Here is a 27,003-nt window from a genome sequence, read left to right on the forward strand (position 1 = left end):
CATCACGACCGCTACCGGAGAACGTATGGTCCTGCTACGCTGCAGGACCTAAGATGACATCATCCCTGGAAAACATGGCGGCGGCTCGCCGCTCCGGCGCGACACTGACATGCAGGCTGGCTGTGCGGTGCAGGACGAACCACTCGGGTGTGCACAGCCTGCGCTCCGGACACAATGGTGCATACCCACAGCTGCGGAGTGAAGCGGACACGCGGCCTCCCTCGCTGTGGCAGGGCAAGAGGATCGGCTGTGTGAGTAACCACGGGGGACTGTAGTGTTTGGAGTCGGGGCCCACGGTATAGGACTTTGGGGGCCCAGGGGGTCGCGCAGGAGGCGAGGGGGCCGCGAGTGGTCTGGGGAGCCAGAGGGGTGCCCAGGGCCCCCTTACCAGGGATGCCGCGGGGGTAGGGATTGGAAGTGCGCATGGGAGGAGGAAGCAGCACTACAGGGGCTTGGGTGGACCGGAGCCATGCGGGCCAGGGGCCACGAGTTAGATACACGTATCTGCACAAAGTACCACGTGCCGAAAGATTACATACGCGTGTCTGCACACAGTACCACACACCGACGGATTACATATGCACATCTGCACAAAGTTCCACACACCAGAAGATTAAATATGCGTGTCTGCACACAGTTCCACAAGCCAGAAGGATTAGATATACACCACTGCACACAGTACCACATGCCGTAGGATTGGATACGAGCCAATGCACAGTTACACACGCCATAGTATTAGATACGCACATCTACACACAGTTCCACATGCCAAAGGATTAGATAGGCGCGTTTGCACACAGTACCACACACCGGAAGATTAGATACGCACGTCTGCACACAGTACCACAAGCCGGAGGATTAGATACACACGTCTTAACACAATTACACATGCCAGAGGATTACATACGCAAGTCTGCACACAGTTTCACACACCAGAGGATTAGCTACGCAAGTCTGCACAAAGTTTCACATGCCGCAGGATTAGATGTGCACCACTGCACACAATACCACATGCCGGAAGATTGGATACGCGCAAATGCACAGTACCACACGCTGGGGGCTTGGATATGCGCATATGCACACAGTTCCACACACCACAGGATTAGATACGCACGTCTGCACACAGTACCACATGCCGTAGGATTCCATACGTGCGTCTGCACACAGTTCCACACGCCAGAGGATTCCATACACGCATCTGCACACAGTTCCACATGCCGCAGGATTACATAAACGCCACTGCACACAATACCACACGCTGTAGGATTCCATAGGCGCCAATGTACACAGTTACACACACTGCAGGATTAGATACGTGCATCTATACACAGTTCCACATGCCAAAGTGTTAGATACGCGCGTCTGCACACAGTTTCACATGGCAGAGGATTAGATACGCGCATCTGCACAAAGTACCACACGCCAGAGGATTAAATACACAGGTCAGCACACAGTATCACACGCCAGAGGATTAGATACGCACGTCTGCACACAGTACCACAAACTGGAGGATTATATACACGTCTTAACACAATACCACACGTCAGACAATTAGAATTGCACGTCTGCACACAGTTCCACACACCGCAGGATTACATACGCGCCACTGTACACAATACCACACGCTGGAGGATTGGATGCATGCTAATGCACACAGTTCCACACGCTGCAGGATTACATACACGCATCTTCACACAGTTCCACATGCCGGAGGATTACATACGTGCGTCTATACACAGTTCCACATGCTGCAGGATTAAACATGCATGTCTGCACACAGTTCCACATGCCAAACAATTAGATAAGTGCGATATAGCTTCACTTCAGATCTCCATAACAACCGAACCCTGGTTTGTCAGTAATATCCGAAATGAGATACACATGATCACATGAAGCTTATGGACACACACACATACAATATGCAAAATACACCAATTCAAAACTGGACAATTGTTATGGGGCCACTACACAAACAAAATATGAAATATACCCGTGCGAAGCCGGGTCCTCCTGCTAGTGTAATATAAGACTGGGAAAAAAATATATCCAAAAACCTGCCCCATATTTATTGATACATTCAAAATATCATGCAAGTTCACATCTGTGCTAGAGTGTCCATAGCAGAAACCGCTGAAAATCGGAGAAGAGAAAAATCCTGCAATTTTCTCTCTGTTGGTTTCAGTTCTGAAACAGCGGACACCTAACGGTACTCATTATAGTCAATGGGGTCCAGTGTCCATGTGTAACTGCTAAAACATCAGTCCAGGTCTCCATTGTTGAGGTTACCCAGCAGATCCAAACAATAGAGAGCCTGTTGTAGATGTGAAACTAGCCTTATGCACTCTAATTAAAAATGTTTTTTGTTTTTTTTTGCTTGGAAATCCTCTTTAAAGTTCCTGCCACTAGGGGTCTCCGTTCTAGCTAATTTGCAGTTGACTCCTGTGTTACCAAGAAAGAAATACCCTAGCAGCAAGACAGAAAGACAGTGAGGAAAGTGTGGAGGGGTTTTTCTCTCGTCACACAGTGAATGCAGATTGGAGGGGTTTATTCTCCTCGAAGTCTTACAAACATCAACAAACTGAACTGGACACTCTACACATCTCACAGCTTATAATATAAGAAAAAGTCCTCTATGCATTTGTATGTACTTCTGGTTGTTCTGTGGTGACAGATGTGATATTATTCACAGTAAGCAAGTAGCTATCCTGACTGTGCTCATAAATTACTCTTTTACTGTGTCATGCCTGCATGCTAGAATGTAGTAGGTACCTGTATGTATCTACCATATATTTGCAGTTCAGGAAAAGTATACACTGGGCCCATAAAAAGAAATTCTGCTGGAAGTCATGCTATAGCAAATTCAAGCAGTAGCTTAACTCCATTCTGAGTTTTAGGATACAGTTTCAGACTGCCACAAATCAGATCCACTTTTGTATGGTGAGCAAAGTTCAGTTCACTTGACATGCTCAGAGTCTGTCTTGCAGGACAGGATAAGACTGTACAGTTCATCTGCCAAACCATGACTATGATGTATAGTGGCCCATAGTTTCATGATTTTGCTGGCAAATCACGTGGGCGCAGTGGCCATGTGCATTTAAGCCAGTGTCAGACTGCTGCATTCAGTCTAAAAATCAAAGGGGTTTTCCGGGCAGAAATTTTTATTTTTTAAATCAAGGTGTGTTAGTGCTAGTGATGGGTTAATAAACCTTTAGCAGTTATTGGAGTGATTTCTGGGTGTCTCTGGTTGCTGCTGCTGCATCCTCTGTGTTTATTTACATGCTGTTACCTTCCTGCTGTGCAACTTCCTGTGTAGCTGCTGCACTAACTCCCTTTCACTCAGCCCCCCCTCCTCTCTCACACCATTACAAAACCTTCCGTCTCACTAACATAACCCCTCCCACCCTCACTGACTAGCGATCCCACCCATTACTAGCCCCTCCCATTCTCCCCATCTTCCTGGCTAAGCTAGGAAGTGGGGGAGGACTCATTCCTCAAACACAGAAAGGGTTGTTAAGTATTGAAGGGGATAGGGGAGGGGGAAGTGTGATGGTGACATTCCATTTCGGAAGCAGTGAAACAGAACGTCACCAGATCATCAGAAAGTGTCTCTGGAGCAGTCACATGACCACTCCAGGGATATGGGTAATTATACATATTTTTTAATTGAAGTAAATTAGAAGTTAGGTGGGGGAAGGAGTTTAGTTTAGAGGATAATTATCAGTTTATCCTGGACAACACCTTTAAGGACAGTATGTTGGCTATATTTCCTTGACTATTCAGGGACATGGTATCACAGCATCAATGCAATGTATGATGCTGTGAGTCACTACCCAACCATAGACGATTGTGCTACACTACAAGTACAATCAAGGAAAAGGACAGTAGGGCTACAGTGAGACACAGATGACTATGATGCTGAGACAGTCAATATACACTCACCGGCCACTTTATTAGGTACACCTGTCCAACTGCTCGTTAACACTTAATTTCTAATCAGCCAATCACATGGCGGCAACTCAGTGCATTTAGGCATGTAGACATGGTCAAGACAATCTCCTGCAGTTCAAACCGAGCATCAGTATGGGGAAGAAAGGTGATTTGAGTGCCTTTGAACGTGGCATGGTTGTTGGTGCCAGAAGGGCTGGTCTGAGTATTTCAGAAACTGCTGATCTACTGGGATTTTCACGCACAACCATCTCTAGGGTTTACAGAGAATGGTCCGAAAAAGAAAAAACATCCAGTGAGCGGCAGTTCTGTGGGCGGAAATGCGTTGTTGATGCCAGAGGTCAGAGGAGAATGGCCAGACTGGTTCGAGCTGATAGAAAGGCAACAGTGACTTAAATAGCCACCCGTTACAACCAAGGTAGCCAGAAGAGCATCTCTGAACGCACAGTACGTCGAACTTTGAGGCAGATGGGCTACAGCAGCAGAAGACCACACTGGGTGCCACTCCTTTCAGCTAAGAACAGGAAACTGAGGCTACAATTTGCACAAGCTCATCGAAATTGGACAATTGAAGATTTGAAAAACGTCGCCTGGTCTGATGAGTCTTGATTTCTGCTGTGACATTCGGATGGTAGGGTCAGAATTTGGCGTCAACAACATGAAAGCATGGATCCATCCTGCCTTGTATCAATGGTTCAGGCTGGTGGTGGTGTCATGGTGTGGGGAATATTTTCTTGGCACTCTTTGGGCCCCTTGGTACCAATTGAGCACCGTTGCAACGCCAAAGCCTACCTGAGTATTGTTGCTGACCATGTCCATCCCTTTATGACCACAATGTACCCAACATCTGATGGCTACTTTCAGCAGGATAATGCGCCATGTCATAAAGCTGGAATCATCTCAGACTGGTTTCTTGAACATGACAATGAGTTCACTGTACTCCAATGGCCTCCACAGTCACCAGATCTCAATCCAATAGAGCATCTTTGGGATGTGGTGGAACGGGAGATTCGCATCATGGATGTGCAGCCGACAAATCTGTGGCAACTGTGTGATGCCATCATGTCAATATGGACCAAAATCTCTGAGGAATGCTTCCAGCACCTTGTTGAATCTATGCCACGAAGAATTGAGGCAGTTCTGAAGGCAAAAGGGGGTCCAACCCGTTACTAGCATGGTGTACCTAATAAAGTGGCCGGTGAGTGTACAATCCATGTTTTACAGACTGAACTTGTCTGAAACTGGCCTGAGGAAGATCCCCTGTTTCTAGTGTGGGCTAGTCAGATCTATGTAGGTAAAGTACAGCTATGCTTCTCACCTATCTTACAGAGAGCATCAGACGTGCATCATCTGATGTATCTTGCACTACATCAGATGACAGTACTTCGAAAATCACCAGGATAAGCTTCATGGAGACACTGAACAAACTGAGAATGCTGATAGATAAAGTCAATACAACTTGCTTCGCTTTCCTTATGGAACCATCTCATTAGCACAAGAAGAAATAAAGAATGATTGTTACATTCACCAGCTAGACTATAACTGTACATGATAAGGCATCGGAGTTTACAAAGCAACATCCATCTATATAACTATAGAAATGTCCTGGCCCATCATTACCGACTACGTGTGTTTAATACTGCAAGAGCTCCATTCAGTGCCATAATATTCCAGTCGCTGCAGTCATTACTTCACATTATTACATACAGCCACACACAGTAGATTGATCACAATGGCCATTCTCATGTTTCCATTACTGGCCATTAATAAAATCCTTGCTGTTTTCTCAAATAATAGGGAGACGGCCGCTTCTGCTTTGCTTCTTTTAACTTGGTTAATAACATGTGAACACGTGACAAGTGATTAAATCTGCATAGTATTCACAATGGGAGGGAGTGGTTCAGTCTAATACCCGTATAATGAACCTTTCTAATATTCTTCACCATTTTCAAGATACATGGAAACAGTTGTATTTACATTCAGGGACTGAAATTCACACCAACGGTGCTGAATATCTGCTACACTGTATCAATGTTGGCTTTTTATCAAACAGAATTACATTATTTTTAGCATTTTCAATCACATTTGGTTGATGTCAGTGCCTTGAAACATGTTTTTGCAAAGGCTGAAAATCACTTCAGTCTAGACAATCGTCTGGGACCTAAATGCATCAGTAAATATTTCTCTCCGGATAATTTGTTACAATGTATCAGTACAGGTAAAATACATTATTCTGTTTAGCTCTGATAGGATTAACTACAAGTATATACAACTGTGCCAGACCCTTAAAGGGGTATTCCCACATCACATACTCACCACTCTTCGCTGCTGTAAATTCTTCTTTCTTCCTGCTTTGTTGCGTCATTGGTGGGTGGGGTTACATATGCAAAGCCAGCGGCGAGATGCCGCTGTCCCTGCGTGCGCGCTCATAGATGGTGAGACCAGTCAGATCTAGAGCCTTCACAATGCAATACAGATCCGGCATCCGCTGTAATAGAGAGGCGGATGCTGGGGAGTGTTAGACGCCGACACGGGTGCCTGCAACATCGCTACGCTCCTGCCCTGCATGAAGCCAGCAGCGGCAGGAGCGATGCTGCTATATCGGAGGGGGGGGGGGGGGGGGGGGGGGGCGAGGAGCGGAATAGCAGCATCGCTCCTGCTGGCTTCATGCAGGGGAGTAGCGTAGCGATGTCGCAGGCTAACACTACCCGGCATCTGCCTCTCTATTACAGCGGATGCCGGGTCTGTATTGACGGCCCCTTCCCCCAAAGTACAAACTACCCCCCCCCTTCCAGGCTCGCTCCCTTGCACTTAGCCCCTCCTCCCTCCGAGCAGCAGATACATCACTTGACTTATGACCAGATAAGTCAAGGGATGTGTCAACAGAGAAATGAATAAAGTGATATAATGGACAAACAAAGCAGTTTTGCTGAAGCAATGTATTTAGGAAAAGTCTTACATCCACATTAACAAGCAGTATAGATAGGATCCTTGTGATGGGACAACCCCTTTAAAGGGGCTTGTCAGAGAAATGCAGTTTTTTCCTGGTGGCCAGGGAGGGTGATATCTTGGGTCCTTTCCTTAGGTGGCTAATTGGCCTCACATTCACTACCAAAGTCCGCCATAAGAACATATCCTAATAATGAGAAGTATTGGGTGTCGACAGGTTAAAACTTCTGCACAATTTACATTCACTGACAGCAAGCAGTAATCTTGAAAAAGGTGAAGAATAAACAAAACGTTGCAGAACTTTGCACTATGCAGTGATCAAACTATATTTATATAGAACCAGAAAAGCCCAGCGCAGAAGAGGCAGAAACGCGAGTCTGCTGGAAACTGCTAATAATTAGGACACTCAGGACGCCGGGCGTTCGCTTAACTACAAGAACACTATCAGCGTAATGTATTTTGTTAGAATCAATTCCCTTGAGACGGATTAAAAATTAATCTGTTTTTCCAGAAAGTATCGCAGAGACGAGAGTTTGCTATTTTTCCCCACAACAATTCTGAAATGAAGTAAAACAGATTAAGTGTCGCGGGCGCCGTTGCCTCTAATGTTCATCTCCTGCGATAAATGTTCATTTTTCAGCGTGAAATTATTTTGCCAAATGTGTTTCCAAATATTGTAAACACAAGGAAGCGAGCCGGCTGTCCAGCCGTGGAGACTTTGTATTAATTCTCTAAGCTTGTTGTGATCGTTTGATTCTTCTTTATAATATGAGCGGCGGCACTGAATGATGAGTGGCGCCACGTGTTTTCGTGGTCAGATGTTGTCTTTAATGAAAACGTCTGTACTTGGTAATGAGTTGATGCATTTAATTCCAGTCTATGGGGGATCTCTAATGAATTGTGTCAACTGACACACTCCAGCATCACATGGCCATGTTTGTATCCTCTCTGAGCACCACTCATGTTAGTTTCTTCCCATATTGCTGGCAGTGCTATACACAGTTTTCTTTCCACACAGCAGTGAATCTTAAGCTGGTTATATAAATCAGCTAGCTTGTTTAACTGACAAATATCATGTCTGCCTCTCTCCGAGACCAAAAGGATAGGGCAGCTGAAATCCAACTGCATATCCAATACTATGGATCCATATTTATTCAGTTTTTTTCAATGAAATAAATACAAATTCATTAAATTTATATCACAGTTCTTTATCACATATTTTTATGTGCATGGCTACTTAAAACTATATATCATGTTCCAAAAGATCTATAAGGGTAGCCTTTCTAGCCTAAAAGGTCAATGAAATGAACTTATAGGAGGACTTTTCACCACCTCCAAAAAATGCAGCTCTTTACACCAATTACCAGATGCCCTTCCACTGATTCTGGCACAGTTGCAATTGTATCTCTAGCCCACGCCATTCCTGAGCAATCAATGCTGTTAGTTTGGCTCTGTGATATACTATTTAGTCTCAGTACTGTCTAGTGGGCGGTGTCAGACAGAAGCAGACAAGGAGTATGATTCTGAGCTCTGACACTGGCTGTATCTGATTGGAGCTCTGAATCACAACTCTCAGCCTGACACCGCCCACCTGACATTGCACAACTGAAATAGCACATCCTCAGGAATTGTTCCTCAGGAATGGTGGGGGTGAGAAAATTCCAACTGTGATGCAATTAGTGGAGGACTGGCAATTAGCAGATGATAAGAACTAGAAGTGGTCGAGATGGTGAAAGGTCCTCTTTAAAGAGGGCACATTCGGTTTTATATACCGCTAGAAAGCCGACAGTGCGCTGATGGAAGTGACGCCTTATGGGCATCTGCATGAAGTGCAGGATGTAGTATAGATATCACTGGATATATGTGGGGGCACCATGTGGACCATTATATTACAAGTAGAGACAATGTGATGGCCATTATACTATTACTGGAGGACATTATATTACACATGAACATTATTATATTACATGTAGGGACAATATTATTACATATAAAGGCACAGAGGTTAACCTTACAGGTTATACCGGTAAGTCATTTATAATAGATCACTTTTTTTGAGGCACTTGGTTCTAGCTTTTTATCACTAGAAGGTACTTCGCTTGAAAACATTGAGAAACATTGGTAGCTGCCCAAAACTCTCCCCAGTATCAGTATCTAGGATGTTTATGTCACACAGCAATGTAGATTAGAAACAATTGCATCTGCTTCTCAAATGAGCGTAGGATTAGCTAAATAACGTTGCCCACAGGCTCCCATGAGAAAAAACAGTTATACCAAATATACTGGCCCAATGAAGGCCAAAAAGGACACAATTTTGAACGCCACCAGTATAATGTGGGTCTATGAACATATTTGACATACGCAGCAGTAATTTTCCAGGAGAATATATTGAACATGAGAAAAAGTCTAAACTATGCACTGCTTTGTAGTCAGTGAATTTGCTTGCATAAAAAAAAACTCTGTGAACTTACCCTTAATGAGTTAAGCAGCCGCAACATATTTAACTTGACTTTTTTCAATTGTTTTCTTGGCTTTTGTTGTGTCACATTGCAGCATGTTATCCGATTCAAGTTATCTGGGGCTTAAATACTGATGACCTCTCTTTAGGACAGGTGATCAATATATCAATGGTGATGGCCATACATCCAGGACCCCCACTGATCAGCTGGATAAAGAGACCACAGCTTTTGGCCTCTGCACAAATACAAATCACAGTGCTATACATTGTGTAGGAGATGTGCTAAAGATAAGTCAACATGTAAGTCATGAACAAACTAAAGAAGGCTACATCTGTATACAGGTATAAACAAATGCTTGAGTACGGTTCAGATGATTTCTTGTGTGTTATCATTATTGTCTGTGATATAAACGGCTGACTGGATAGTGTATACCATTCCCTCTATCTGTACCTGCAGCACAAGCCAGCTCCATTCACACGAACATTGCATTTATCTGCCTATCTCATGACAATACTCTTGTTAAACACTGCAATCCCCTGGTAAACCACTGTGGAGAACAATTACATGTTGAAGTATCTCTCCAGTTCTTCAGGAAAAAAAAAAGGCAGTAGAAAGAAGCCCCGAATGTAGGGAACAGGTGCACAAGTGCCATCCACATAATGCTGCTCTGTACACGGTCCTGTAAGTGGGGATCAAATCATTTCAAAGCACTTTAGCAGGTAAGTGTCTAGAAGCATCTTAAAGTGATTATATGCTGGAGATAATGGGCCAGAGAGGCTAATCATTTAATCCTCTAAGAAGTGTGATCCTGAAGATCTGAGCCCAACATGCTGGCAAGGCCGAGGAAACATAACTGGAAATTCCTAAATATTAAGGAAGGGGTGGTCAACTACTGGGTTATGCTCCTCAAACTGGATGTGGACATGATACGACCTTGATATGGGAGCTCTTTTCTAGGAGCCCCCATAAATAAAGCATGGAGTAGTGATGAAAAAGAACTTAGAAATAAAAATCTGCATTTTGTTGCCAATACTTTGTTTCTGTCCATTTATAATTTAATGCCCTACAGAACTATCCTACCTTCATTTTCCTGGTTCATGAAGAGAAAGCCAGAACTACGGTAAACACTGACACTAACATAACCAGAGCAGTAAAAATAAAGAACTGAAACATGGTAGGCAACAAAGAACCCCTATGGCCAATAGTGACTGAAGAATTTAATTTGCATGCATATACTGTTTCTGTAAGACAACCAAAATGACCACCATTATAGCTCCAAAGAAATGGGCATCTAGTTTTGATTTTAGTGGGATGCAATATTCTACTTTAATGATCAAATACTACACTAAATGAAGAGGATGACAAGCTGGTCGATCTTTTGAACTGGGCACAGTCACTGTATCCTGCAGGGCTCATCCATCCTAATGTAATGTAACACAAGCAATTGCCCAGGACGTACCAACTGCATGGGGCATTTTGCAGGGCACAGGTGGAATAGATGTGTGATGATGTTCAGGTTTGTCAGTGTGTCTGAGATTGGTCAGCCACGGAGAGACATCTGCTGTACATTCATTTATTTATTGTCTTAGTTAAATGTCTCGAGAGCAGATCGAATCAAACACAGATGGTCACAGTCAGTATGCAGGATCTTCAGCTCAAGTCACAAAAGCTTCAAGAATTTCTGTCCATTTTCATAAAGCTGCAGCCCAGAAAAATAACAGTCTTGGTTTGTTTGTTTTTTAGGGGTTCTGAGGCTTTTTTCATAGTTTTTTTTTTTTTTTTAATCTCTGCTCTTGGTCATTAAATAAGAACATGCCTTTTTCAATTTAATCTCATCACTGCCATCCCCAATTCTACACGTCCCCCCATTAAGCCAGTTATCCGAGATCAACACCCTCTATAATCTGAAATTCCCACTCCTGTCTCCAAGACTTCTCCTGAGTTGCTCCAGTACTCTGGAATGCGCTACCCCAGACAATCAGAGGAACTCCCAACTTCCACCGTTTCAAACACAGCCTAAAAACACATCTCTTCAAGCAAGCCTATAACATTTCCTAGTATAATACTTTCAGCAAACTAACTCATGATGCTTTTATGCAAGTGTAGCCCTGTATGCCCAAGCAATTTGGTGGGTAGCCTTATAACACTTTAAAGGCACTATATAAATAAAAATGTATTATCATAATGTACTCTAAATGTAAGGTTTTGTCACAATGTACCAGTCAGAGCAATCCTCTGTCAGCTAAAGCAGTAGCAGCAAATGTCTTCTGCTCTGTCAATCACAAAAACAGAACTGTGGTTGGATACGGATGTTGGGGGATAAAGCCTGGTTCACATAGTCAGGCATTTGATGGAGGTCTAGGAAAATCTTGCTAAATTTAACACAGCAAACCAATTTTCAGGGGCCATTCACTCTCTGCTGAAACAGGAAATGAACTATGTCTAAATTATTGCCAGAAGTAAAAAGCCTTCAAAACTCCAAAACATCATTGTAGAGGGAGCGAAGAAGCCCAAATCATGAAGACCATAATTCTTCTACATGTGGCTCAAGGTATTTATAAAAAAAAAAAAAAAAAAAAAAAAAAAGCATTCAACTCTTAAGCCCAGACTCATTCAGAAGAAGCGATAGTCACTCTGCACAGTGACCACTTTCCCATTGCTCCAAACTCCTCTGCTGGTGACTTAATACCTCTTCACCTGACAATGGCATTGAGCATGGGGACCTCAGAGTCATGTTCAATTGCTTTTCTCAGGTGTAAAAACCCTAAGTCAAGAAGCTTTACAGCTGTACCAGTGTGACTTACAGTTTACACAATGCGGGTGAACACTTTTCTCCAAGGCACACTGCTATTGTGTGTCATGTATGGTGACTGGTGACCTTGTTCTGTGCCATTATGTTGCCACCACTGAATAGCTGAGTGTCTGTTGCTCCTGGCGGGGCACACTTCACAGTAGCAGCTCCTACAGATGACCAAGGCAGATCTAGCATGGCAGCAATTTCAAGACCTGACTTGAACCGGACGACACATCCCAAATGGCAAATCCAATAATGAGCAGAAGATGGCTCCAAGTAAGAACAATGACATTTTATCTCAATTTGTAGGAATGTTGGACAGATCAATCCTTGAGGTGCCAGGGAGGAAATATGTAAATCCTGGTGATGTAACACTGCACTTTTCCCACATGTCCAGATGTGACCAGGAGGACAGCTACATCAGTTGCATTCAGTGACTCCTGTGGGGAATCTCCTGCCGGCTATCGCTCCACTAGACTGCATTGTTTCCCAGTGTTCAGCAAGTCAGATTAATTACACAGCTCATTTTGTTTGTTTCTCTGTTACTGAATACAAGAGGCGCTGTATCTGGTATGGATAAGACTGCTTGACAATGCAGCCTTTAGAAGCCGCACACACATTAAGTAATTGACTTCTCTCCCAGGGGCCAATTATAAATCAGAAGGGAGAATGGCTCCTAATCAACAGGAACTTAACACTTTTGCTGCTGGAAAACATACAAGATAGTCAGAACAAGTAGTTAAAAGTAGGTAAACTGTTCAAACTGTGGAACTTGCTGTTTTCGTGGAAACATGCACCAATGAATGATTGTCACTAAGTCCTTATACTTTATATTACAGCGCTCTATTATGAAATAACTGTAAAATGTCACTCCACCTGGTTCCACAACCAAATCAACATAACATGGGGTTGTTTGTATACCTATAGACTACAGCTACCATACATTACGCCACCCCACACCATAATCCTGGGAGTAGGATCGGTGCCTTTTTCCCTTGTGAAGTTTCCTTTTTAAAAAATCATTGAATCTGAGAAAAAAAAGGACTCATCGATGAAGAACATAGACCTCCATTACTATCTTGCTGTGCCCCATGATAGCTGTGAAATCAATTATACGCCTGTAGTTGGATATATGGCTTATAAGCCAATGTTGAGCAAATTTCTTATGATTGTTTGTGTCAGCACTATTTGCCACCATAGGTTTGCGATGTGAGGACCAATTTCACTCGCAGTACAGAATGGATCACTATGAACCATTCTTCCAAGGAGTCAATCCATCCAAGCAGAGGTTTGCTTCTGTCATTTCAGTTCGTCGTCGGTCTTCCAACCACCAGGACATGCAACATTGAACAGTGCTGACATCTCGGCCTAAATGCATAGCGATCTGCCAGAGTAATAAACGAAGGGTTTCGATTTAAGGATACTGTCCTCAGTTTTTCAACAAGAGCCAATAACTGTCAAATTGATGAACAGGAGGCATTGTACAGTTACCCCATACCACTTGATACAATTTTTGAGATTCCATGTGGTTTAAAAAAAAAATTTCTTTCAATCTTCCTTTTATGCCCCTCCTACCCCACAGATTGGAGCAAGGTGCTTGAAAGTTTGAACATTTGCAGATCATTGCAACATACGCTACCTTCTTGATAGGTGTAACCTTACGACTTGTCCTTTTTGGTGCTGCAATTTCAGTTTTGAGGAGTGTATATTGCAGGTAAATCTTCTACATCTATGGCCAATTTCAGATATCATTTAAGTTTACAATCGGTTTGCTATTGCCTCTCCTCTGATGCAATATCTAACTATCTGGGAAAGTTTCCTTCTCTCAGCAAGATGCAGATTTTGCTTGCTGCACATACTCAGCACGTGAGAGATTGTGCCTGGGAGGCTTTGCGCAGTCCATCCGCTGACACATTTCGAGCCATATGGCGGAGATTTTTTTCTTTGAGAATCATATTTTGTTTGGTTGTCAGAAAGCTGAGAATATGAAGTGTTGCCGTTTATTGCTTCACACGTTAGCAGTTGATGATTCGATGATCCCTGCTGGGGGAGGGGGGATCTTTTCTCAACGCTGTGCAGAAAAGAAGGAAAGTGAAAAAAACAAACAGTGTGATTGCCAGCGACAATGTACACCAGCGGTATACCGGGGCCATTCCAACCATCACCTGCATTCAATGTATTACAATCTTCTAATCTAACAATGAAGTCATTGCCTCTTCCCATAACAGCTACAACTATTACAGAAACAGACTAAGGTGATGATTTGGTTAGTACTAAAGTTTCCCCACTGTAATTTGGAAGGTTTTCATATTCCCTAATTAATAGTTCTTCAGCCATGTTGTCTCCTATACAATAGTCTGAGAATGTTCTGCTCACCCTCATGTGTAGATATCAAGGTATGTAACCAAACGCATTTTCAGTTTCCTGTGTAAGGAAGATGATGTGAGATGTAGCTGGTTGGATAGATCACTGCTTACCAAGCCAATCAGTCAGTGGCAGGATTCGGACCCTCTGCCAATCTGATATTCATGCCCTATCCTAAGGATAATCATTAGAGATGAGCGAGTACTGTTCGGATCAGCCGATCCGAACAGCACGCTTGCATAGAAATGAATGGACGTAGCCGGCACGCGGGGGGTTAAGCGGCCGGCCGCCGTCAAAGCGGAAGTACCAGGTGCATCCATTCATTTCTATGGAGCGTGCTGTTCGGATCGGCTGATCCGAACAGTACTCGCTCATCTCTAATGATTATCCTTAGGATAGGGCATGAATATCAGATTGGCAGAGGGTCCGAATCCTGCCACTGACTGTGATTGGCTTGGTAAGCAGTGATCTATCCAAGCAGCTACAGCTCACATCATCTTCCTTACACAGGAAACTGAACAGTACTCACTCATCTCTAATAATCATCAGTGGTAAAGTTGTACACAACTCCTTTAGTAAGTTGGCCTAAAGACCTGTGTACAGTATAGTAATGTAACAGAATGTGATAAAATGTGAAATAATATAACACATGATTACAGTAGACATCTTCTCTTATATTCTTATATCATGTAGTGATATGCTACAATGTTTTATATTATGTGGTTATAATTTATTTTATGACATCATGTGGTATTATATTATAGTAATAATATTAACAAGGTATTCCCATTTTAGAAAGTGATGCCTTATACCATCACTTTCTGGTTAATGGAAGTTCGGACTTTGGGACCACTACTAGGGTTGAGCCGATCTTGAGATTTCAAAATCGATTTTAAAATCCGATTTCCAATCATTTTCCAGCCGATCTCGATCCTGATCGTGAAATTTGCTTGATCGCCGATCGGAATCCAATCTTTTCCGAACCCGATCCTCAACCCTAGTCAATGCTTCTCTATGGGAAAAGTCACTTTTAGGGTTGAGCCGATCTTGAGATAACCTCCGATCTCGATCCCGCTGGAAAAGATCGGGTCGGAATTTCGATCGCGATCGTGAAATTTACTCGATTGCTGATCGAAATCCGATCTTTTCCAATCCCGATCGCTCAACCCTAACCACTACTAATCCTTAGAATTAAGGGGCCTAGAGGTTGGGCTCCCACAAAAGGCATATCTTAGAGATATGCCATCACTTTGCCACACGAAAATATCCTTTAAATGTCATAGAAATACGACCACATTATATATCAGCACATACCATCATATAACACAACACCACAAGACATGAAAATATAATATAACATGTCTGCTGCACCCCTTTCCATCTATTTACTACAAGCTGTGACAACAGTGGATCATTTGCAGCATCAATGACAAAATCGTGAGGAAGGTCACAGCCATAACATGGGCAGCAGGCTGCAGTTTTATTTGTGAAAAGAGCAAACTGTGTTTTTATCAAACAGAGACGGCAGGGTTTCTTGAGGGACATCTAATTTTCTTCGCTCAATAACAGGCTGGAGGTACATGAAAAAGTAAAGCGTGACTGATAGTAGCAGCAGAGGAACTGTGTGGACTTAGATCATTTGCATATACTGAGCCGAAGCGCATCTCTACAGTATGTCAGTTGACACTGGTCAGGTACAACTGGGGCAAATCAGCGAGACATGCAGTGAAGGAAAAGTGAGGACTTTATCTGGGATAGCAATCCTTCCCTCCAAGTGTGTATTAATCTATCCTGACAGATGAGCTCCTCATCTTTACCCAGCAGGCAAAAATTTAATTGCTTCCTAACCTATAGGGTCACGGTATTCAACCTAATCAGATCCCTCATAGTATGTATGGCTGGCACGGTCACAATGCAGGGCCACTGGCCACATGGAAGCATTGGACAGAAATCTTGCACCAGATGGAGGACTGTTATAGACTGCGACAACAGAAATACTCATCTATCAAGGTCATCACTAAAAATTATACTGAACTTATCAGCAGATCTCTCAAAAACTTATTTTTAATTACTACTGTATATACTCGAGTATAAGCCGAACCGAAAATAAGCCGAGGCCCCTAAATTTACCACAAAAAACTGGGAAAACTTATTGACTCGAGCATAAGCCGAGAGGGGGGAAATGCAGCAGCTACTGGAAAATTTCAAAAATTAAAATGGTCGGAGTTTTTGGGTGCAGTAGTTGCTGGGTGCTGGGGAAGGGGAGGGGGTGTTTTGGTTGTCTGTCTGCCCCTTCCCTGAGCTTTGAGGACTGGGATTTTTTTTCCCTCCACTTGGAATTCAGCCTGTCTGAATATAGGGTATCTGCAGTGCTCCTATTAACCCCTTCCCGACGGAACAGGAGCACTGCAGATCCCCTATATTCAGTAGACCGGGCACTTTCAGACACAGGGATACCTAATGTGTATGTGTTTCACAGTAATTTTCTACTTTTGTATGTATTCTAGAGAAAGGAGGGATTTAGAACTTCTATTTTTTTTAAAGCTTCTTTTTTTCCCACTATTTTATGGAAGATTCTATACATTGATATTGTGGTTGGTCAAAAAAAAATAAATTTTTGGCTTATACTCGAGTATATACAGTACTTATTGTTATCTGCTTTATGCTAGTAGGAAAAGAGAGCTCCACAGGATTTTGATGTGAGCAATCTCAATTTTTGTATAACATCGAAGAATATGATGGCACTATATAAGTGACAGAGAATTAAATAAACAAAGCTACCATTCCATTCACTATAGGGGTTGTCACCCAGCTTTCCCAGGCTCTAACCATTCACCACTTCCTCGAAGTCCAGCTTTTTGTATTATTTAAAGTGCGATGCTTCACTGAATCTGCTACAGTTGGATTTTTTTCTCCAACCCCCACAGTTCCTGAGAAATAGGTGCTGTTTTGGTGCCTCATATGCTATTTAGGCTCTGTACTGTCACAAGAGTGGCGTCAGGCAGGAGCAGACAAAGCTGTCTTTGACTGGAGCTCTGAATCACACTCTTTTCCTGTTCCTGTCTGACACTGCCCACCTAACAGTACAGTGCAATTGTTGTCAGGTGTCAAAGCTTCATGATTAAATAAAAAAAAAAAAAAAAAAAAGATTTATGACAAATTGTACTGTGAATATAGATAAAATAGAAGCCTCTTCATGCTGTTTATACATGTAACAGCGAGGTCTTGCACTGCTGCTCTAAAAAAGACACAATGCCTTGCACCTCGGTAATGCCTCAGCCATCTGAGAAAAGTTATATTATTGCATAAAATGGCTGCACCTACCTGGGATTCAAGGACAGATATGCTGTAAATGGCAGCTGGTTACTCAGTCATTGCTCTTTATTTATTTTATTTTTTTCTGCAGCGCAAAAAAGACATTTATAAATGTTGCATGAGGAAGACGCATGGAGAAGAGAAAAACCCGCGCCAATGATTAATTGTCTGGTGATGAAAGGCTGGGAAGACAGCTGCTTAAGCTGGAGCAACAAAGGAAAAAAGAAAATCGTCTGACGGAATCACCAGAGGTGAAACGATGCTGCTCTGTGTATGTGGTTACCAAGGTAACCGGCGCTGGGAGATGAACGCAGGAGATTCATTCCGCTCTGTAGTACAGGTTCATAAATCTAACTTGCAGAGGGAGCGCGGTATCAGCGCGCCTCTATTGTCGTAAGCCGCGCGTCGTTTGGCTTCTGCTTCTAATTACAGCAGAGCAGCACAAAACAATGAGGTCGTTATTAGCGGACAATGAAGTGAAATAATTGGAGGCGCACCTGGCATCTGACCCCCGTGTTTATCTAACGCGGTGCAGGAGCTGCCGGGATGGACCAAGAGGAGATAATAGTAGGCAATAATGGTGCAATAAAATGCAGGGCACGCTGCCTTCCGAGCATGCTAATCAACGTGCAATAAAAAGCGCCATTTTCAGTTTGGCAAGTCGCGTTTATTATGTCCTGCATTCTATGGGCTGGCTGGATGGGACGTGTCTGTTCGGATTTGGCCGCTTCTCTGGGGCTCGATTGCAGATGCTGGAATTACCTCAGGGTTATTTTTATAATACAGGAGGTTTGTAATGGTGTGCACTTGGGTTCTAAACGTTTCTGACCACCTCCTGTGTTGTCTGTCTGGGTTCATAATTCCACAGCAACTGGTATAATCGGCTGGCTGGAATTTCAGCTGCAAGTTAGAAGTGATAAACGGGAGAGGAGAGACTGGAATGTTAAAAAGAGCTTGTCGCTGCAGATGTCACTGCATATAATGGAGGCGACTCTATCTTATTCTATAAATCAACCCTAAATGCTATTCTCATTGTCAGTGAAGCGGTTATATACTCGGAGCCTGGGCAGATAGGAAATATTGCTTCACCATTACAAAAATATTACACATTTATATTTTTTGTTCCCTCTAACACAGCATATACAGGTAATAAGAAGGGGGCGGACGTCCTCTGCCTTGTTAGCCAGAGAAGAGAGTGGTATACGTGTAATTTGTTCTATGCAGCGCAAATTAACCTTTGGCAGCAGAATTTTCTATCAAACAATGGATTCTTAGACCTTCTCGTGATCAGGCTCAAACTGAACAACCCATTTAGACCTGGACTTATGGATATAAAATGTGTTTTAGGGTAATGTGACTCTTAAAGTGAATCACAGCAGAAATGGTTTTGAACTTTTTCCTAATGTACATGATTAGGTTTCAGTGCTTTATTTCTTTACTATAGATAACTGTTCCTCTAAACTTCCTCTAGGTTCATCTAGATACGTTAACATGGTGGCATTTTTCCCAGCTGAAAAATTAAGCATCAGAAATGTAAAGATTCATTTTTCCGCTTGACCAAATTCCACAGAGCATTCAGTGGCGAAATTTACAAATTGTGCACCTGCCATGCTGTATTTTTCTACCTCTCATTCACTTCAGTGGGAGTCATCAGATGGAATCTGACTGAAGATTGAGGATACGCTTATTTTTTCTGCTAGCCGAAAATATCAGCTAGAGGCAAAAACAGTGTCTGCATCCCATTGAAATCAATGGGGGCTTCTTATTCTACTTCCCAGTTCTCCCTGAGTGGTCCTTTCTCTTTCTCGCTAAAATATATGGTGCTATTGTTGAAATTTCTCACCATGTATTTGATGGTTGTAGCATCTCTGACTTGCTCCCTGAAATGGGCGATGTCAAACTGTGGTTCTCATTGTTCTGGCTTTTACTACTCTTGTTATTCTCTTCTTTCATATACGTTGTAAAAATCTGGTTTTCAATTAAAACTACATTTGAAATCAATGGAGGCTGGTTTAAGAAAGAATTAAAAAAGTTAATTTTGAGGTAGAATCCATCTTAAATTCAGGCCAAATTCCGCCGAACGAATATACCCTAAGGCTCTAGTCATACAAACATGTAAAATAGCCATGTGATGGCTGCGCTATGGTGAATGAATTCCTACAGGCTAACTCACATGTCCATGTGAAAGGTCCGTCAAAAAAATAGAAGTCTTATATTTAGTTGTTTTCATGGCTCACTCACCAGACTCAAGTCTATCAGGTATCTGTAAAAATGGGGGCCACAATGATGCGATTTGGCATCAATCCTTATGCAGCGACTATTAAAGTCAAACATATGAACCTTGTGGTACACTAAGTGGTGTACTAAACAAAGCAAGTGGTTTTCACAAAGTCTTTTTCCACATTTTTTGTGTTTTTTTTGTAAACCATATCAGAAATTTCACTGGTAAATATATACTATAAATCTTACTCTCCAATATGTTAAATATTTTTGCTGAAGATTATCTGCATTATAGAAAAAAGGAAACAAGAATGGCCCTAAGATCAGTTATAAAGGACTAAAGTACAGTAACAATTTATTATCTGTTGTATGAGCAGAACAACTGGACTCCCCACTGTTCTACTGAACTCTACTGTTGTGGCCACACCAAGAGCACTAAAGTATGACATATCATTACCCTGAGAAAACAGACCTAATAGTCTGAAATTCTGTGGTAAGAAATAGTCTTGACACCTCTCAGCAGTGATGGCAAACCTTTTAGAGACCTAGTGCCCAAACTGCAACCCAAAACCTACTACGGCAATTTAACCTTAAATTAACCAGGATCTGATTTATAGTGACCGTGTAATGTTATTACAGCCAATAACATCACGTCTGCTATAAAACAGATACTATGTGATATAAATAGTGAAAGGCCCCCACACAGTACAATGCGCTCCACAGTGGCCCCCAAACTGTATTATATGCTCCACAGTGGGCCCCCACACAGTATTATATGCTCCAGAGTGGTCCCCAAACACAGTATTATATGCTCCACAGTGGGCCCCCACACAGTATTATATGCTTCACAGTGGCCCCCAAACAGTATTATATGCTCCACAGTGGGCCCCCACACAGTATTATAAGCTCCACAGTGGTCCCCAAACACAGTATTATATGCTCCACAGTGGGCCCCCACACAGTATTATATGCTTCACAGTGGCTCCCACACCATAGTATATGCTCCACAGTGGCTCCCACACAGTATTATAAGCCCACAGTGGCTCCCACACAGTATTATACGCTCCACAGTAGGCCCCCACACAGTATTATATGCTTCACAGTGGCTCCCACACAATAGTATATGCTCCACAGTGGGCCCCCACACAGTATTATATGCTTCACAGTGGCTCCCACACAATAGTATATGCTCCACAGTGGCTCCCACACAATAGTATATGCTCCACAGTGGCTCCCACACAGTATTATACGATCCACAGTAGGCCCCCCACACAGTATTATATGCTCCACAGTGGCTCCCACACAGTATTATACGCTCCACAGCGGGCCCCCACACAATATTATATGCTCTACAGTGGGCCTCCAAACAGTATTATACTCTCCACAGTGGGGCCACAAACAGTATTAGCCACTCCGCAATGGGCTGTATGTGCATTTGTACATACAGCTGAAAGCAGTGATTGCTCACTAATGGGGAATCCTGTACGAGATCATGGCGATGGCGCGCGTGCCAACTAAGAGGGCTCTGCGTTCCCTGTCTGGTATGCATGCCATTGGCTCGTCAACACAGCCTTACAGGACATTCCCATTTCCGGGATCATATTTAAGCTTGTAAATTAAAAAGGATCTATCATTAGAATTAAAAATGAAATTTTAGCATATACACAATATGTGCGCTTCATACAAATTAAGCGGTTTTAAAATTTTGTTTCTGCAACCCCCACAGACCAGATATATCACCTATGTAGTAAATTAACATCCAGTATGTAAGTTAGCCAGCTTTCTCTATTGTTGTGATGACCTCTGTAACTAGGCAGTATTATGTTCTCCATTGGGGTGGTAAACTGTACAGCTCTGTGGAGGGTTCTTTTCTGAGCTATGTGATGCTGCCCTATCAACTTACTGCAACATCAGAAGGGCTTGGTCAATCGTCATCTCTGGAAGGATCACTGCAGAGCAGACCCATCTCAAAAAAAGATGCATCAGTGAGATCTTGCTAGATGACACTTGGCCAAGCTAGTCGGACATTGCCATGAGATAATAGGAGGGCTTAAAAATGACCGTCCACAGAGCATGCAGGGAAGAAACAGCTCCATAGCACAGGTTACTGCCTCAATGGCAAACATAATACCGCCCAGATGTCGATGCCCAATGGAGAAAGCTGGGTACAAAAATTACTACGAAGGTGATATCTTTGGTTGCGCGCAGAAACAAAATGAAAACAAAATGAATACAAAACAAACTACATGATCTGTATGACGCCCACATTCTGAGTGCTACAAAAATCATTTTTCATTCTCATGACAGGTCCTCTTTAAGCTAACCGAACGATTTTAGCCAATACATTGCTTTATCTTGCTCCATTCAGATACAGCTAAATATGTGTCCTCAGTGTGTATACTCATTGTCTAGGTTTCAGACCATCTCTCTCATCTATTGATAAAAGTTAGAACAGTGTTTGATCAGAGCCTCTATTATCTCTGTATGTAAATCTGCAATTAAAAAAAACCACACCACTCATCTCAGGGGTATGCTACTGGCCTAGGCTGAAATCCAGGAAGCAGAGGGCAGAGGAGACAGGACAAAAACCTCACCTGAAAGCCTCGATGATGGTCTGGTCAGGTAAATGTGGAGCCACACGTTTAAATGCGCGTCTAAAATCATCCAAGTTTAAAAATCCACGACCTATTGAGAAAAACAGACAGTATAAAGGATCCATCTGAAACCATCAAATAATATTACCACATTGACATATAAGAGACTGGTGTATCACTCAGGATTGCATGACTGAAAATGGAAGTCAAAGAAGCCCCGCAGAGGGTTCCTCAGGCTCCATAACTGCCATTTTAGCAGTCTGCCTATTCATTATCTGATTCTCTGATAGACCAGAACAACAGATAGCTGGCACAAACAAAAAAGTTATTTAAAGGGATCCTATCACTCAGACATGATTTTTTCTAAGTACCACGTCGGAACAGCCTTAAGAAAGGCTATTCGTCTCCTACCTTTCATAGTCTTCTCCATGCCGCCTTTCGCCTACAATCCCGGTTCTTGTCGGTATGCTAATGAGCTCTCTTGCAGCACTGGGGGCAGCTCTCTCTAGCGCCGCCTCCTCTTCTTCAGCCTCTTCTTCCGGCGGTGTCTTCTTACCTCTAGACCTGGGGCAGAGCAGACGGCGCATGCCCATAGGCCATGAGAAAATGGCCACATCCAATACTGTGCAAGCGGCCATTTTCTCATGGCCTGTGGGCATGCGCAGTCTGCTCTGCCCAAGGCCCAAGCCTTAGAATTTACAAGCCACCGCCGGAAGAAGATGCTGAAGATGACGCTGCTGAAGAAGAGGAGGCGGCGCTGGAAAGAGTTCTCTTGCAGCATTGGGGACGCCCCCAGTCCTGCAAGAGAGATCATTAGCATACCGACAAGAACCGGGATTGTACGCAAACGGCGGTGCGCAGAAGACGACGAAAGGTAGAAGACGAATAGCCTTTCTTAAGGCTATTCCGGCGTGGTACTTAGAAAAAAATCATGTCTGAGTGATAGGATCTAGAGATGAGCGAGTAGTATTCGATCGAATACCATTATAGTCTATGGGAAAAACGGGAATTTTGTTCCAGTTTCAATGGAAACCAAAGTTCGACACATTGGATCCTCCAAGTTCAGGAAGTAGCAGGACGAGGAGCAAGAGGAGGTTTTTGAATTGAATTCAATGGAATTTTTCTGCATGGTATTCGACCGATACAAGTATTTGATCGAATAGTAGTATTCAATCGAATACTATTCGCTCATCTCTAATAGGATCCCTTTAAAATAAAATAAATCTTTTTATTTTAATTAAAGAGTATAGTCATTTCTATTTGTGACTATATGCATATAGGTAGACAATAAATACTCACAATGAGTATCAAAAACTGAAAAGATTTGTCTTTGATCTCCAAAGCTCAGCTGAGCACTTCTCTTGAGGGTCATCAGCTTCACAAATTCATCAGGTTTCACTTCTAAGGGATAAGAAGTAGACATTACACTCTTGTGTGTAGTCCTGCAGAGGACTGTGCAGCAGGACCTTAGAGCAGACATGTCAATCACATTGCAGCAACCTGTCCACGTCCAACTGCTCTACTTGTAAGCAGTGTGGTCAGTGCAGAATAAGTAGGGATTTCACTACTTCAGACGAGGTTCTCCTTTTATCATAGCATGCCAGAATATCTCATTTTAACCTACTTGTATTTTTTCACACTTACCTCCAGTCTTTGTCAGGCCTGGCACCATTGTGTCCACTTCAATCTGGAAGATTAAATATAGTCAAGTATTAGATGGAGCGACAAGATAGTGGTCAGTACACATCCTTTTACAATAATTTAGCAAAGCAGTAGAAAACAGCACATCTAAACAGAAAAAGTTGAGCAACTCATAAAATATTAAATACAAGATGTTTATTTAAGTCCAAAGATGAATCTCGAATTATAAAAGTTTCCAGTTTACCAGGAAGCAGCGCATTGTTGATGCACAGATCTACACTGGACATAAATATGGTGAAAATCTGTAGAAAATGACATATAGACTTTTTGATGAATTGCTGAAGGTTTAATGCAGATTTCATCCTGTTCATCGAAAGATTTAAGTAATGCTGTTGTCCAATTAATATTTTTTATGTTTTAACAGCACTTCTCCTGGGCATATAAACATAAACCAGTACTCACCTCACCCTGTGCCTCAATTTCTAGTGGCAGCCACTCCATTGGTCTGTAAACCATATCCCTGCTGACGACACCAGTGACAGTTTATGTCCCGTTTATGCTAGGGTGCTGCTGTAGCCAATCACAAATGGCACATGACGTGCAGTTTGTGAAGAGGAGACCACTGAGGCCTGTGCAGCAAACCCTTCTCACAAAGAGCACGGGACCTGCATAATAGGCAATGGAATTACTGCCGCTGGAAACAGAGGTATGGGAAGAAATAAGTACTGGTGTTTATATGCTCAGTAATACTAAAAATGTGAACTGAACAACTACTTTAACCCCTTAGTGACCAGCCTATTTTAGACCTTAATGACCAAGCCAAATTTTGGAAATTTGCCCTGTGTGACTTTATCAGTTAATAATTCTGTAACAGTATAGCGCATCCAAGCGATTCTGATATTGTTTTTTCGTGACATGTTGTACTTTACTGAGAAGGTAAAATTAGACTGATATAACTTGTGTAAATTTATTAAAAAACTCGCAAATGCTGAAAATTTTGAAATTTTTACAATGTTTTCCATTTTCAGCTGCGATATCTCACATATGCACAATAATACAGGGCAAAAAAGTTAGTAGTTATATATTTCCAAATGTTCCTTTTGTGTTTCAAGCATATTTGAAATAATTTTAGCATATTTGAGTAATTTAGACAATTTAGAAGTTTATGAAATTTAAAAGCAAATTTTGGAAATTTTGAGTTTGTGATTTTTTCCTGTACCAAGCTATGTTTGCAGACAAGAATAGGTGACATAATGACAGAACCTCCCATTAAATGACCCAATTTGTAAAACTAGACCCCTTCAGGTATTCTTTGAGGGGTACAGTGAGCATTTTGATCAAACAAATATTGTTTTGCAAGAATTATTACAAATGCTGAAAAAAATTACATTTTCATTTTCTTCAAATATGTGTCATTTTAAAACCAGTTTTTTTGCACACAACACGTCAAAAAGAAGAAACACACCCCAAAATATATCACCCCACTTCTCCCGTGTTAAAAAATGTACACTTTGTAGCCTTAGTCCTATATACGCACGTACAGTAGGGCCTAAGAGGTAGGGAAGGCCAAATGGATTTCAAAGCACAAATTTGGCTTGCAGATATTTTAGGCCCATTGCACATTTGAACAAGATTTGAGTTAACAAAGCAATTGAAAACCCCCATAAATGACCCCATTTTATAAACTAGACCCCTTGAGGTATTCATTGAGGGGTATAGTGAGTACTTTGACCCCATATGTTTTTAGAAAATTTGCGTCAAACAAAAAAATGTCATTTTGTTACACAAAAGTGTCATTTTATAGGCAGTTTTTTTGCACATAACACATGAAAATGAAGAAAAAACACTCTAAAATAGATTACTCCATTTCTCCTGTGTTCAAAAATGTACACTTTGTGGCCTGAAATCTATGTACGGACGCCCGGTAGGGCCCAAAAAGATTTGAGTTATCTAAACAATTGAAACCCCCCATAATTGACACCATTTTATAAACTAGACCCCTTGAGGTATTCATTGAGGGGTATAGTGAGTATTTTGACCCCATAGGTTTTAAAAGAATTTGTGTCAAACAAAAAAATTGTCATATTCTTTACACAAAAGAGTCATTTTAAAGGCAGTTTTTTTGCACACAAGGCATGAAAATAAAGAAAAACACCCCAAAATAGATGGCCCCATTTCTCCCGTCTTCAAAAATGTACACTTTGTGGCCTTAATCCTATGTACGGACGCACGGTAGGGCCCAAAAAGATGGGAGCACCAACTGAATTTCAAGACACAAATTTTGCTTGCAGATATTTTAGGCCCATTGCACATTCAAACAAGATTTACGTTACCAAAACAATTGAAAACCCCCATAAATGACCCCATTTTATAAACTAGACCCCTTAAGGTATTCATTGAGGAGTATAGTGAGTACTTTGACCCTATAGCCTTTTCACAGATTTTACTAACCTTGGGATGTGTAGGTTAAAAATTACTAAAATGTCCCTTTATCCCCAAAGTTTTAATTTTCACAAGGGGTTAAATGAGAAAAAGCCCCCCACATTTTGTTACAAAATTTCTCCTGAACACGGCAATACCCCATATGTGGCCATAATCTGCTTTATGGGGACATGGTGGGGCTCAGAATGGAAAGAGCGCTATTTGGCTTTTGGAGGGCAGATTTTCCTGGAATAGTTTTCAGGTGCCATGTCGCATTTGCTGAACCCCTAAAGTACCAATA

General features: G+C 42.2%; 2 protein-coding genes across 5 annotated transcripts in view; one reads left to right on the forward strand and one right to left on the reverse strand.

The window, feature by feature from the left end:
* Window positions 1–27,003, forward strand: part of TTC8 (tetratricopeptide repeat domain 8) — a 485,821-nt gene that overhangs the window by 255,650 nt on the left and 203,168 nt on the right. The gene's annotated exons all lie outside the window — the stretch shown is intronic.
* EFCAB11 (EF-hand calcium binding domain 11) overlaps window positions 1–27,003 on the reverse strand; it is a 37,593-nt gene that overhangs the window by 2,995 nt on the left and 7,595 nt on the right. Inside the window, exons 3-5 of the mRNA XM_075280670.1 lie at window positions 24,285–24,327; window positions 23,940–24,041; window positions 22,641–22,731 (exon numbers count right to left, since the gene is read on the reverse strand). Of these exons, the coding sequence (XP_075136771.1) occupies window positions 22,641–22,731; window positions 23,940–24,041; window positions 24,285–24,327 (236 nt within the window). The remainder of the gene's footprint in view (window positions 1–22,640; window positions 22,732–23,939; window positions 24,042–24,284; window positions 24,328–27,003) is intronic.

This window comes from Leptodactylus fuscus, chromosome 7 (assembly GCF_031893055.1).
Source record: "Leptodactylus fuscus isolate aLepFus1 chromosome 7, aLepFus1.hap2, whole genome shotgun sequence".
NCBI lineage: Eukaryota > Metazoa > Chordata > Amphibia > Anura > Leptodactylidae > Leptodactylus > Leptodactylus fuscus.